Here is a 13,288-nt window from a genome sequence, read left to right as displayed (position 1 = left end):
ATTAATAGATTCGCTCATATCGATGGATTATTACAGTTGGATTTACTCGCACAGTCCAAAGCGGTCAACTACCACACCTCAGATGGGGGTGGGACCGAGCATAGGCCACTCTGATAAGATAAGCTTTGTGGTGCTGCTGCAGACAGGTACCTAGTCACCTAGTCACCTAGTCACCTAGGTACCTAAGTAGTTCTAACTTCGAGCCAGCGATCACGTCAATTCGTTGCCCAGTCCTTCTCACCCAACACCCACATCCAGGACTGGTGGACAAGCACCACCACTCTCCTCAGTGATGACCGAGACAGTTCAACTGAGCCCTGACGAGGCTGCCGCCGCTGCGCGAGCAGCTGAGCAGGCCCGTTTGCGGAAGGAGCGCCGCGAGGCAAAGATCAAGGCCGGAGGCAACGCTCGCTTGAATAGAATCACCGGGCTGGGAGGAGGCGTCCAGCGAGGTTCGTCTCTGCAATGACAGCCCAATATACCCAACCTCAGCTGACCTGGCCGACCACAGACCCAATACCGAGCAATCCCCCGACGGTTGCATCGCCTGCGCCGGCTCCGGCAGCCACACCAGACGCTGACGCAGAGCAACACCACGGCGACCCCGACGAGGTCGACATATCGGAGCACTACTATGAGCCACAGAAGACCAACCGCATTCCCTCACCCTCACCCGCCGCAAGGGGCAGCGGTGGCCCTAACAACATGTCCGAGGACCAGCTGCGGCAGATGATGCTCGGCTTCGACCGCCCCGCCGGCCCCGGCGCCAACGGCAACGCACCCGCAAATCCTTTTGACCCAGCGGCCATGTTTGGCGGCGCAAATGGCGATGAGGACCCCATGATGAAGATGCTATCGCAGATGCTTGGCGGGATGCCTCCCAACATGGGACAGGGCGGTGGGCCCGGCGGGCCCGGCGGCAACCCTTTCGCGGGCGGCAACCCCTTCGCGGGAGGCATGCAACCGCAGCAGCAGCAGCAGCAAGGGGCGACGGCGGCTTTCGATCCCTACTCCGCCTTCTGGCGTGTCGTGCACTTTCTTGTCGCCGCCGGCTTGGGCTTGTACATCTCGCTTCTGGCCGGCTTCACGGGCACCAAGATCGAGAGGGAGCGCGCCGAGTTCGCCGCCAGCACTGGGCACGCTGACTACGACGACGGGCGCAAGTACTTCTTCTGGACCTTTGCCACGGCCGAGACTATCCTGCTCACGAGCCGGCTGCTCCTGGACCAGGGGCGGGCGCCACCCCCTGGTTTCTTGTGGACTGTCTTGGGTCTCATACCGGATGGGAGGCTGAAAGGGTTGGTGACTACGGGGCTCAAGTACTCACGGATTTTCACCACACTCCGTTCGGATATACTGGTCTGCGTCTTTGTGCTCGGTGTGACTTCTTGGCTGAGCTCTTAAGCCTGGAGTGACAAAGCTGAGTTGACCAAGACTATTTGGCTCCTGCTGCTTTAAAGTGGCCGAGGACCTGATTAATACATATCATAGCGCTGAACATGCGTTAGCCTTTTGCGCTTTATCTATACGGCGTAGATGCTATAAAGTCAACATGACAGGTATTCAATGCGTAGTGCCCGCATATCAGATCTCCAGAGAGTGATTTGTTTCAATGTTCTGCTACACTTTTTGTGTTCGAAATTTCAGATGCTGTTGAAGCGAACCTAGTTGCTCAATGATCTGACATATATCTACCGCTCAAAATCTCCTAGGGATTAGTACTGGCTTCAAACACAATGGCCGTAATTTGAACTTCTCGGGCAAGACGAGTTTCTCAAGAGTGGGGACCCCAATTCAGGCGTTTTATCACTTGTGAAGCCGGGACGTCAGGAGCAGCCAAGTTGTCAGGCTCCTTGAAACCAAAACTTGCTTCTTTAGAAGAACAAGTCGCCTTTTACCAACTAAGAGTTGTCGAGGCTACGTCTAGCTCACATTGTCATTTACAAAAGCCCGACCACGCTTCTCACACAAAGCCACCAGAACTATCAAGTGAGTGTCTGGAACTTCCGACCAACATTGAGATGAATGTCTCTGTAAGTCGCTTGACAGCTTCTTTTGCTCGATCTGAACTCTTGAAATCGCCGGGTTGTTTTCTGTTGAACAACCAACTTACGCATCTCACTATCTTACAGCTTGCTTGCTAGCCAGTGATACTATTCTTGTGAGAGGTCATTTTGAGTCATTTTGAGTTGTCGTTTGCCTAATTGAATGGTCATGTTACTATATAAACGTGACGTCCAAAACTCATAACTTCACACACACCAAAAATCATATTCGGTCTCACAGATACTGTTTAATGCTGTAACATCAAGCAAGGGCCAATCTAACAGAAAGACTTATTGCTCAGTAAAGTGTTTCCTACCGAGTTGTCGACTGGTGTAGCGGAGCGCTGCTGCCTATTTCACGTTACGCAGTATTGCCGATTCCAGGCTACAGCCCGAAAACTGCAATTTGCATATAAACGGGGTTCGAAGAGCATTCCTAAGCCAAGAGTCCGAAGTGATGGTATCGAGGCTCGAGATACTGGGACGAGCCTCCACAAGAACATATTCCCGGAAGTAAATGGACCTGCGCGTCCCAAGTAATACTTCACATCGTGATTGACACCGGTGAGTGTTGCGAAAATGAGGGACAAGTCTCGTGATACCAAAGGAAAGGGGGGTAGTTTGCGATCATGCAGTGTTTGCGATCACGCTGGTCCGCATATCAGATCCAGTGGTAAAACAGTGAGTAGCTGTGAACCACGTGGAATCATCGCAGTGACGGTCCTCCAGAGAAGGCCGTCAATTTAGCTTCTTGGGAGAATTATCTGGCGTGCTTCTGGCGTGACACAATTGCACCCAGAGGACCCTTGCAACTTCTGGTCTCAGTGTCACACACCGCGAGAACCCTGGGCCTCGCCATGGAGTGTGTGACTTGCGAAACGCAAAGCTCCCGGTTTTACAGCAGACGTCCGCCCGTGAATCTGGTAACCACCTGCCTAGATGGGTTATTATTCTCGTGGGTAGGACAGCACTTTAAATTGCACCGGCGGCGGCAGGAATGCATGCCAATATTTATGCATTGTGAACGGAAAAGGCCCCTGAGGCTGTAATTGGCCTGGATGTTCACGCTGTGTGCGGTTCCAAGTCACACCGCAGTGAAGAAAAGTATCATCAATGCAACGGCTTTCGAGGTTGGCCTGCAATTACATGATGTTGTGGAATTATGCATGCGTATGTGGTGAATTGCGTCTCCATCATCTGCAAACTCCGGGTCGTCTGCATGTAAGCCGTGCTGCAGTGCCTCCCCGGGCCGTGTTAGATTTCCCATTCCGGTCCTTCTGGGGTGATCCATTGGTGGCTTCATACCATGTCCCCCTAGATGCCTGAATATCTTGCGGGAAACCTTGAAGCTCCGGCAGCGGCAGAATAACATGCGAGCGAACTAGCCGATTCAGAGAGAGAACGCTGAAGCGCTGTTGGTCAGACTCTTTGCCGCCCCTTCTTAATGCTGATCTATAGATCGTTACTATTGTAGCCAATCTTGGAGTGACTTATTTTTGTGTGCTGATACCATACGTGCGTGTGGAACTCCAAAGCCTGACAGACTAGAAACATTATTTACACGACCTGGCTCCTGTCGTCTATGAGCAAGGAATCAAGTCTCTCTCAGGTCTGTTCGGCTATGTATTCAAAACATACAGTCTCGGTCACTCTACCAGAGCATCGACTAGAGAACAAGCCGTTGGTCAATCCATCATGCGATGCCCCCGGCGACTCGACATGGCTCTGGTCTAGGGCTTCGCGGTATCTAGTTGTGACCTCCGCCCCGCCTACCAACCTTTGAATGCTAGAATATCTGTCATGTCTGCGGGCTGGCGAAGTATGCAGCTTAGTTGCAGTCGTCTGCACGATCCCTGGTCTTGCAGCCGCAGGCGTGTGCCTGCCGGGGCGGAGAGATGATCGTCTTCCAAGGCTGTCTTGATCAAGGGTACTCATCCACAGTCTGCCGCATCGCCTCCTCCGGGCTGTTCGCATACACCCTTCCTCCCCTCCCGTTGACAACATGCGTGATCTCGCTGCCGCTGGTGCCGTTCAGCCAGACGGTAGTCATGTGGTGCACCCTGGCCGTCTCAGGGACCTCGATTGCGTTCTCCACCTTGACTGGTGCGTCGCGGAAGTACGAGTACACGCCTAGGCCCCAGGCTTCATGGCTTCCTACCGAATCGGACACCTTGTACGACGCGTACCCGATGCGGGCCCCCTGCTCGGACCGGTATGCCTCCTGGCACGGCGGGTCGTACGGGATCTCGCTCTGGTAGAAGTACAGGCGGCCCTGGTCCCCGTTCCACAGCGTCTGATACTCCTCGTGGTGCTCGTTGAAGAGACCGTAGGCAGTGACGCGGTCCCCGTTGACGACCAGGCCGTTTCGGGTCGGGTTGACGTCCCAGCCGGCGCACGTCGCGGGCCCGTGGTCGGCGCGCCAGAGCCACAGCTGGTCGCACACGACGTCGTGGCTGTTGATGACGATGCCGGCGTCGTTCCTGCCGGGTTGGACGCCGCCCGTGCGGATCGTGAGGTCGTACAGGAACGTCGGGTCGGAGGAGTGCCCGGCAGAGCTGCCAGAGGGCCCTACCTCGAGGAGACACGGCGAGTTGACGGGTCCAGCATCGATAATTAGACCTGCCACAATGACGCCGTTGATGTCGTCCACAGCTATGGCTGATTTCCCACTGACCGGCACCAGAGAGGGGAACCCGAGCCCCAAGATTATGGTGCCTGGGCGGGTCACTCTCAGAGCATCGTCGAGGTTGTAGACGCCCGGGGTGATCAGTAGGTGCTTGCCTGAGCCGAGTGCCGCGTTGAGGGTGGGAGCATCGACGCCAGGTTGTACCACGTAGAAGGCCTCGATGGGAATCGCTTCGCCCTGGGTGGCACCGCCCGTCCAGGTCGGGCCCCTGGCATCTCTCTGGAGAGCCGGTCTGAAGACAGCCAGTTTGTCCTCTTCGTTGACGTAGAGGTATGGCTTCTCGCGGATGATGGGTGTCTGTTCGATTGTCGTATATGGTTCCCTGGGCCAGTTTCCCTGGCTGGGGGCATTGTCACAGCCGACAAAAACCATATTCCAGACGCCGTTGGCCCAGCTGCCCCAGCTGCTGTTCCTCGACAGCCACTGCTGTTGAGACCCAGGGAGAACCTGTCCGTCAACGACCGTGTCGGCCATGTACCCGCCACTGGCCCAGCCGCCGGCACCCGTGGACGGGTCGACCTGGAACAGCCACAGGCCGTTGGCGCTCTTGATGTGCAGCCTCCGCAGCGGTGCGGCCTGCGACACGGCGATGGTGGTTGTCTTGTTGGTGGCATCGGACGCCTCGATGGCTAGGTTCTCATAGGACCTCCAGAAGTTGCAAGTGGCATTGCGGTTGGGCATCCAGTAGGCGGGCACGTTGGCCCCGCCGCGGATCAGGACGTCGTCTGGGTTCCGGCCCAGCCCACACACAGAAGTATAGAAGCCGACGTCGAAGAGAACGTCGTAGACACCGGGCCTGAAGAGGAGGGCATAGCGCTCGGCGCCAAACTCGTTGGCCTCCATACGCTTGAAAATGTCTGTCGCCTGGGCCTGCACCGCCGAGGCGGGCATGCTCTGGTCGAAGACGAACACGTTGGGACCCAGGATGGTCGCGTTGGCGCTCATTGTCGCGGTGAGGCTTGTGCTGAACTCATAGAAACAAAACAGTGGTGCTAAATGCGAGGTTGTGACACCGCCCGTGAGATGGTCTTGTTCAGGGTGACGCAAGAGAGCCACAAGCTTGTGGCTCAGATCCTACTTGCATGCACATGCATCATCGGCCAACTGCCCCATCTCATTTACTTGGATGCTGCGCCACCCTGTGGTTCCCAGACAAGTCTTCTTTGGGAACTTGCTACGGCTAGCTTTAATAGCACGGGCAAGAGGTCGTTTCTGTCCTGGTGTTACTTCAAGTGCTCAGGTGCCCAGTGCACGCTGCTGTGTTCCCCAGCCAATCCAGTCAAACATAAGTGCTCTAAGCTCGAGGCTATTGCGGGCCGGGATATTGTGGGGCCACTCGGTTTGGTGTACAAACTTCTAGTTTGTTGCTGATGTTTTCACAAGTCTATAGGTTTACATCGATACTACAGCATTCTACTTGGTCTTATCATTCTAAGCCGCAAGCACAGTCCTCAGTAGACCCCCGAGGACTCCTCTAACTCTCCTCTTGTTCTCCATCACACAAGTAAACACCACCGCAGTGCTGGTGGCAAAGACCAGCGTCTCTCTCCACTGCTTATCGGCGTCATACTTGCGCGGCAGCATCGTCGCGACAGCCCTTGGCGCCACAAACAGTGCGAGCTCCTTGCGCCTGCTGGACGGCTCAAGCAGCACGCTCCAGCCGCATAGGAAACACCCTACCCCGATGCATGCCCCGCCATCGATCTTCTGCCGAGCCTTGGTGTCTTTCCCCAGCACGTGTGGCCCAAGTCGAGTCCGGCACAAACATACACCGTAGTAAAACAGAGTGATAAACGACCCGAGGAACGCAGACGATCGTGACGCGGATATGAAGGCGCGGACAAGGTCACGCCCCAGGGTCTTGGGGTTTCGAAGCCTCAGGAGCAGTACGGCCGTCTGGAGCGGCAAATACGTCTTCATGCTCCACAGCCAAGCGCTGCGGAACCTGCTCAGTGCGTGCAGCTCGCAGGACGGCCCAACACCCATATGAACCATCTCGCAAGGGAAGGGGACGCTGACGGCAGGGTCGCCCCACCACATGGGCCACCGATACTCCTGGCACATTTCCTGAAGGAGGGAGGCATGCCCTGTGTCCTCGCCGTAGCGCATGACGCCGTCCCTTACGCGCTGTAGGGCAACCACGAGGCGGCGGTCGACTGAGGCGGCGCTCGCAATCCACTTGTTGTAAGCGCGTGGGAGTGCGACGGGATTATAGAACCAGTTCCACATGATCAAGCTCGAAGAGGCCGCGAAGATCAAGGGGTCAGCCAGGCTGGAGGTGAAGCGGTCAAGGGCCCTTGTCGTTTTGCTAGCAGGAGGGGAGCGCATGGACCGGCGGCGAGACCAGACCTCGCCGACCAACACATCGAGGGCCCGAGTTGCGGCGAAGAGTGTGAGGTCTAGTGTTCGACCAGCTTGGGGCCTCGGCCTCTGGTCTGATCTGGGCGACCCCAGAGGGGTTGCAGCTGTGGTGAGCGTAGTGGTGGACGGGATGCTCTGTTTGGACTGGAGCAGTCGTAGACTGAGCCATGCCGCGATGAATGAGGACAGCCATCTTGATAACCTAGGTGCATCTCGAGTCAGTAAAAATACACCGAAAGTCTACTGTTTGAACCCACCTGATTCTGGTTGTTCCTGCTAATCTGTGCAAGATGCGAGCAATTGCCCTGCGCAGGATGGGCTACCATGTACCTGGTTAGCAGAAGGCGGCCAACTGAAAGTGGACAATAGTATCGCCCGAGAGAGTCATACCTCCAGCAAGGTGCTGCCGCCGACAAGAGCAGCACAGAAGGTAGGAAACCGTTGCCATTCCAGCCCTGCTCGCACCGTCCTGGCCAGGGACTCGAGCAGCTGTGGCTCGGATTTGTTGTCGGCAGGGCCATCTGCAGGCCGGTGCCGCCTCGGGACGAATTTCAAGGCGTGGTGCAAGACCAAGGCCAACAACCGTGGACCGACGGAGAAGGCATAGCCGAGGAGGTATGCCCGCAGGACGGGTCTGAACAAGGGAGGGACGGCGTGATCCCATGTAGCAGGCCTAGACCTCAGCCTGATTGATACAGCACCATGGTGTGATGGCGGTGGTGAAGACATTGACAGCAGAAGGGCAGAAAGCACAGAAGGTTTGAGAGAGGGTCGGGCGGGCAAGGTTCAGTGTCAGGGGGACGTGACATGTGATTGTGACGCGTTGAACGCCTGGTTACGTGTCGCACTTTTTGGGGGGGCCTGGCGCTATCATCAGCTACCCGAAGGTTCGGATCCGAGCAATACTGGATACAGTGAGGACTCCCGAGGTGGTAGCAGATCCGTGTCTTGTATGACTATGATTCACTTGAAGACGGCCCAAGACAAACAGCTACGGCCAGTGGCCCTTTGCCATTGGTCGCGTGACCCCCCCTCCCCGGACGCATGTTGAGGGCATCGCAGGAGGCGACAGTCAGAGGGGTAAAAGTCATGGCAGTGCGGCAGACATGGCGACGCCCAAGGTGGGAATATCGAGCAGGGCATAGTCGCATAGGCGGCGATGCGATGACGGATGCTAAGACTTTGACGGGCGGGACGGGGAAACACACGAGAAGGGTTGAAAGGGACGTACGTCGGGCGGCAAATTGTGATTTGTGGGCGTGGGCGTGGCTGCTGTTGCGGAATGATCGGACGGCCAGGCGAGGCCAAAGGGCATGTATGAACTATGGGGTCCAAAGGGTCCCTCTCGACGTGCTTGATGGGCGTCTGACACGGGGCGGCGAGGGCCAAGTCGTGCTCCTCGCAAAGATGCGGCCGGAAAGGGAACCAGTAGGACAGGATGCAACGTCGGGAGGTTGAAACGGAGGACCAGCAGTGCAGCAGTGCAGCAGTGCAGCAGCGCAGCAGTGCCGTGACGTTCGTCGGATTGGCCACCCATGCCATCCATGCCATCCCAAGGCCACAGGCACAGTAGTTCGATGCGCCTGCTCATCCGTAGATCTGCAAACAACCAGGGAGGCAGGGGAGGCAGGCTAGCAACCCGCAAGCGCTTGGCGGCCAGGCTGCTAGGCTCTAGCTCCCTGTCATGTTTGAACTGCACTGCTGCTGCAGTACGGAGACGGAGTAGGCCTGGTGCGCATCAAACAACCCAGCCTGCCAGCTCCAGAGGAAGCTCGTCTCCTCCCCAGCCGGCTCTCATGGGATTCCCCAATACAGTCAACCATGCGGGCCCGGCGGCAGCCAGCCAGCAGCACCGCCCGGCGGAAGAACATCAGGACAGCTCTTGCTGTCGCCGTGTGGTCTGGGCATTTCTTAGCAGTTGCCTCAGGGATGCGATGCGATACGCGAGGGATTTGTCAGGTCGCGGCGCCGAGGTGTGACTCGGCCACGGTCGGGTCGAGTCGAGTCGAGGTGCAGAAGCCGTCACTGGCCTTGCCTGGCACCTGGCTTGCCTGCCTTCCCACCCACTGTCAGACATGCAGGACCAGCCAGCCCGGCGGTCCACCTCCCGCTCACAGTTAGTGCCCGCGGCCAGAGGAGTGGTGCAGCACAGCGCAGCGCAGCAGTCAGTCGCTGACCTGACCTGGCCTGGCCTGGCCTGGCCGTGCTTGACATGTGAAAGAGGGCGTCAAATGTGGGATTGATGCATGGCGCCAGTGAGCACCCTGCTTGGCCCCGGCCCGACCAGGACACCCACCGTCTAGATGCATACCGGCAAGGCACATGACCCCGGTTCTGCCATAGCAGGGCCGCCCAAGGTTTGTGCGGTGCATGCAGCTGTCGAGTCAGGCGGGGCCTGCTTCTGCTTCTGGCACAAGCACTGGTGCTGGTGCTGGTGCTGGTGCTAGTGGAGGTTGACTGCGCCTGCGCCAGTCGTCTGGACGACTTCGATTCCCAGACCAAGTCCTCACTTATTCCCTCCCGAGGTCCTTAGCAACCTTGTCACAGCGCCCTCAACCTCCCCAACGTTCTCAGGGTCCCGTTTCTGCTCAACGCCCCTGCTGGATTCGTGCCCCGAGGCCATGGGATGATGCAGCAAGGCATCCCTCGCCGTCTTGACATGCCCACTTCCCAAAGACACTCATAAAGACCAGCACCAGCACCAGCACCACCGTTATGTTATAGTCACCTCTCCCACACTGCCACCACTCCCAACACTCCCACCACAGAGACACACACCACGGGCCAGGCCGCCCTGCACAGAGCAACACCTTGCCGAGCCCCTACAGCTTCATGTCTGGTGTCAAGGAAGCTCTCCCGTGTCACTCGGCCGAACAAACACCCACCCGAGCTCCATTTCTGCGTCGCCGCGCCTTGTGCGAGTGCGACTACGACTGCGACTGCACCTGTGCAACACCTCCATCCTGGACGGCAGTTTCCAGCCATAGCATACCAGTATACAACGCTTCTTCATTTCTGCGACCCAGACCAGCCGCCCTTCTCGCCAGTTGCCGCACCAGCAATTGCAGCTCAGGCCCCTGCCTGTATTCGCTCTGACTTCGCTCTGGATCCCACGCTTGACAACATCTTGCAACAGCTCCAGTCACCTGGCTCAACGCTTCTGCCCTCCAGGACCCCTTCCGACTGTTCATCAGACCACAGCTGTTGTTGGCCTGGTCGAAAAACGCACTCATGCTAGCCGTTCAGCGTCCCAGGATGGGTTCGTCGCAGCCGAATGACGGCACCAGACTGCCATTTGGTTGTAAGTACCCCCAGCCCGAGAGACTGTCTGTTTTGTGCCCGACTGTCCTGCTAATACGAAGACAGACATGTCTGAGGACCAGCACCCAGACCCCTCCCTGTTCGATTTCCTCCCACATCCCCCGCCCGACCCTGCGCCCGGCAATCCCATCCTCACCACCGCCGAGGAGAACGGCCTGGCAAACATGTTGGCTGGCATGGTGTCCAACGGCTATGGCGAGCAGAACTTTGGCGAAGGATTAACTGCCGACGAGTGGATGATGCCCCCGAATCTGATGGCCACCGCCACCTCGTACGGCCTCCATCCTCAACTTAGCCACATGCCAGACAATCTTCTCGGCGACGCCTTCTACCAGGAAAACACCCCTCAGACATTCGCAACCAACAACTCCATGCTTGCGTCCGCTCCACCCGCAACAGCCACACCAAATGGCTACGCAGCTGCCGGCCCCTCACAACCGACCGCATCGACACCCGTAACAGGCGCACACCCAAACACCTACACAACAAGTGGTCCCCCACTCACCAACGCGTCCCCTGTACATCACCACCCGATTGACCAGCCACAGCCGTCAGAGGACGTTTTGGCGGCAGCAAATGTCCTACACAGCGGGTCTCATGGCCGGTCGCACAGTCTTCAACACGAGACCATGTTCTCGAATGCTCCACAGAGGACGAACAACATGGGGCCCCCAGTCGGCCACTTGAGGCACCAGCAATGGAGCGAGTTCAAACAAGAAGGAAGGCGCATGTCACAGTCCACCCACGCGGCTGAGCAAGAGGCGGCCTTTTCTAGCTGGATCTATGGTGCCGAGGCCCAGCCCAGCCAGAGGGGTGATCCGCCGCGGGCTCCGGTAGACTTGCAGTACGGCACGGATCAGAGCTTCAGCAACAACAACCAGCCATTTGTGCCCTCAAGCGACAAGGACAGTTCGGAAGCAATACAAAAAGAACATATGCGGTACTTCAGCGCTATAGAACTGTCAAAAAGTACAAATACGACTCGGCCGACGAGTCCGGTCATTAGTACTGAGAGTCTTCCCTTCAACCTCAAGACCCGCGCGCCACCACCGATCAAGATCGAGGCGAATGGTGACGGTGGGAAGAAATGGCGCAAGGGCAAGCATGAAGAAGACGACGATGACGACGAGCCACAGTCCGCCGTGTCCAAATCATCGGCACGGAAACGAAAACAGAAAGTCGATACCTCCCACTCTCCCGGTGGAGTCGCCGAGGCCGCAGGCTCCGGGAAGCGGAGAAAATCCTCCGCCGCAGCCAAGAGGGAGAATTTGACCGAGGACCAGAAACGCGAGAACCACATCAACAGCGAAAAGAAGCGAAGAAAGGTCATACAGACCGGGTTTGAGAACCTGGCAGTCATCGTACCTGCAATCAAGGGTAGCAATCCCAGCAAGAGTGCCATGCTCGAGGCCGCCGTCGCATGGCTGGAGGAGCTGTTGGACGGCAACGAAACACTGAAAGGGCAGCTGTCCCAACCTATTTAGCGTTCTTGAGCAAAAAGTCCTGTTTTCCATATTTTTCTGCATTACTTTCAGCCACGCGGCGTCGGCGGCCGATGAAGATCATATCTGGCATGGAAAGCCCGAGCGGCGGGTTGGGGAAGGGGAGGTTGGTGTTGTAGGACGAGGTTGAGTGGTCATGTACCTCGTTCGCGTAGCCCATAAAGGGTCTATCTTTGCTTCATTCATGGCGTTTCATGGGCCTCGGGAGTATTGGATGCTCGGGGCAAATTTCAGATTGGGTAGGGAGTCCTTCTATTGGGCGGTAGGGATGACTTTGGCTTCTTCCCTCGGTTGATATCCACATTGCTGGCCGGGTGGTCTTGGATTAACGGGATGGTTGTCGGTCGAATGACTGGGTGGGAATTGCCAGCCGCGTATTTATAATGACGACTGGTTGGACGGAAGATGCTTCTACGAATCAAGCGAGGATCGCCAGATCCATGCCTATTCTTCTCTTCTCCCGTCCCTCGTGCAGTGTGCTGATACTCGGGGAAGTCTCTCGTAGTGCTCTTCACATGCTTTTACCATACCACCGCCACATCTTCAAAAATAACAATAGATTATGGCGGAGCCCCTGTTGCTGGACTACTGTCTATGTGATCACCTTCTGCAAGCGGTTTCCCTACAGAACGTGCCCTATAGAGGATTATGCTTTAAGAATGTTTGGGGCTTGAGGGGGGGGGGGGCACGAATATACTATGCTCGTGCCCGCGTGACGGACACCCGAGCAAACTCGTGATCTGATGTAGCCATCGCCACCGCGTAACTAGACACGTACGAGCAACAGGTATGTATTGCTTCCTGGTATTAGCCGACTCCTCCAAGCAAATACATAACCGCTGGGCTAGGAAAACAGGCAGGGTCAGACGTCTTGGTTTGTTCGTGATCATCACGAGAGTATCTAACCTTCTGGTTACAAACAAGTTGCTTAGACATGAGTACCCATGGTACCCAGTTGACTCGACGAGATCTCTGGCATAATTATTTCAACCAAGATCCGGCCGGCTCCATCAAATTGGTGTTGAAGTACGAGGCTATTACATTTGGGGCGCGAGGGTCGTGGCGCTGGCGGTGTGAGCCTCCTAACCAATACTCACTCAAAACCAACAATCCTGGAAGACGGGCGGACCCTGGCGGGAAATCATGGAATACTCAATGGCCATCGATTTCTTTTGATAGTGAACCAAAGACAACCATAGAGTAAATATCCTCTGTTCATTCATCTTGGACACCGTTATGTGGTTTCGTCAGCCGTGCACTGCTCGAGACTGATCAATGGCTTAAATGCTCTTGCTGTGCGTGTGATTATTTATCATGAAGACACCACCGTGGATATTCTGAACTAGCATGCGCGATGTAGTCACGGCCTGCTG

The 13,288-nt window shown here is 56.7% G+C and overlaps 4 protein-coding genes across 4 annotated transcripts; 2 read left to right on the top strand and 2 right to left on the bottom strand.

The window, feature by feature from the left end:
* Positions 1–189: 189 nt before the first annotated feature.
* KVR01_009821 (uncharacterized protein) lies at positions 190–1,569 on the top strand. The gene is made up of 2 exons (XM_044781609.1): positions 190–452; positions 512–1,569. The coding sequence occupies exons 1-2, from the start codon at positions 293–295 to the stop codon at positions 1,402–1,404; spliced, it is 1,053 nt and encodes a 350-aa protein (XP_044641069.1). The 5' UTR covers positions 190–292; the 3' UTR covers positions 1,405–1,569.
* Positions 1,570–3,469: 1,900 nt separating this feature from the next.
* On the bottom strand, positions 3,470–5,754 carry KVR01_009719 (uncharacterized protein). The gene has a single exon (XM_044793916.1). It carries the CDS (start codon positions 5,674–5,676, stop codon positions 3,967–3,969), a length of 1,710 nt encoding a protein of 569 aa, XP_044640967.1. The 5' UTR covers positions 5,677–5,754; the 3' UTR covers positions 3,470–3,966.
* A 317-nt stretch (positions 5,755–6,071) lies between these two features.
* On the bottom strand, positions 6,072–8,809 carry KVR01_010047 (uncharacterized protein). Its single transcript, XM_044793867.1, has 4 exons — positions 8,324–8,809; positions 7,483–7,953; positions 7,350–7,411; positions 6,072–7,294 (listed from the first exon to the last, which is right to left on the bottom strand). Exons 2-4 carry the CDS (start codon positions 7,819–7,821, stop codon positions 6,163–6,165), a joined length of 1,533 nt encoding a protein of 510 aa, XP_044641295.1. The 5' UTR covers positions 7,822–7,953; positions 8,324–8,809; the 3' UTR covers positions 6,072–6,162.
* Positions 8,810–9,563: 754 nt separating this feature from the next.
* On the top strand, positions 9,564–12,430 carry KVR01_010068 (uncharacterized protein). Its single transcript, XM_044793226.1, has 2 exons — positions 9,564–10,393; positions 10,459–12,430. Exons 1-2 carry the CDS (start codon positions 10,324–10,326, stop codon positions 11,895–11,897), a joined length of 1,509 nt encoding a protein of 502 aa, XP_044641316.1. The 5' UTR covers positions 9,564–10,323; the 3' UTR covers positions 11,898–12,430.
* Positions 12,431–13,288: the final 858 nt, after the last annotated feature.

The sequence above is a fragment of the Diaporthe batatas genome (genome assembly GCF_019321695.1).
Source record: "Diaporthe batatas strain CRI 302-4 chromosome Unknown Contig00012, whole genome shotgun sequence".
Lineage (NCBI taxonomy): Eukaryota > Fungi > Ascomycota > Sordariomycetes > Diaporthales > Diaporthaceae > Diaporthe > Diaporthe batatas.
This window is presented reverse-complemented; position numbering and strand designations above follow the sequence as displayed.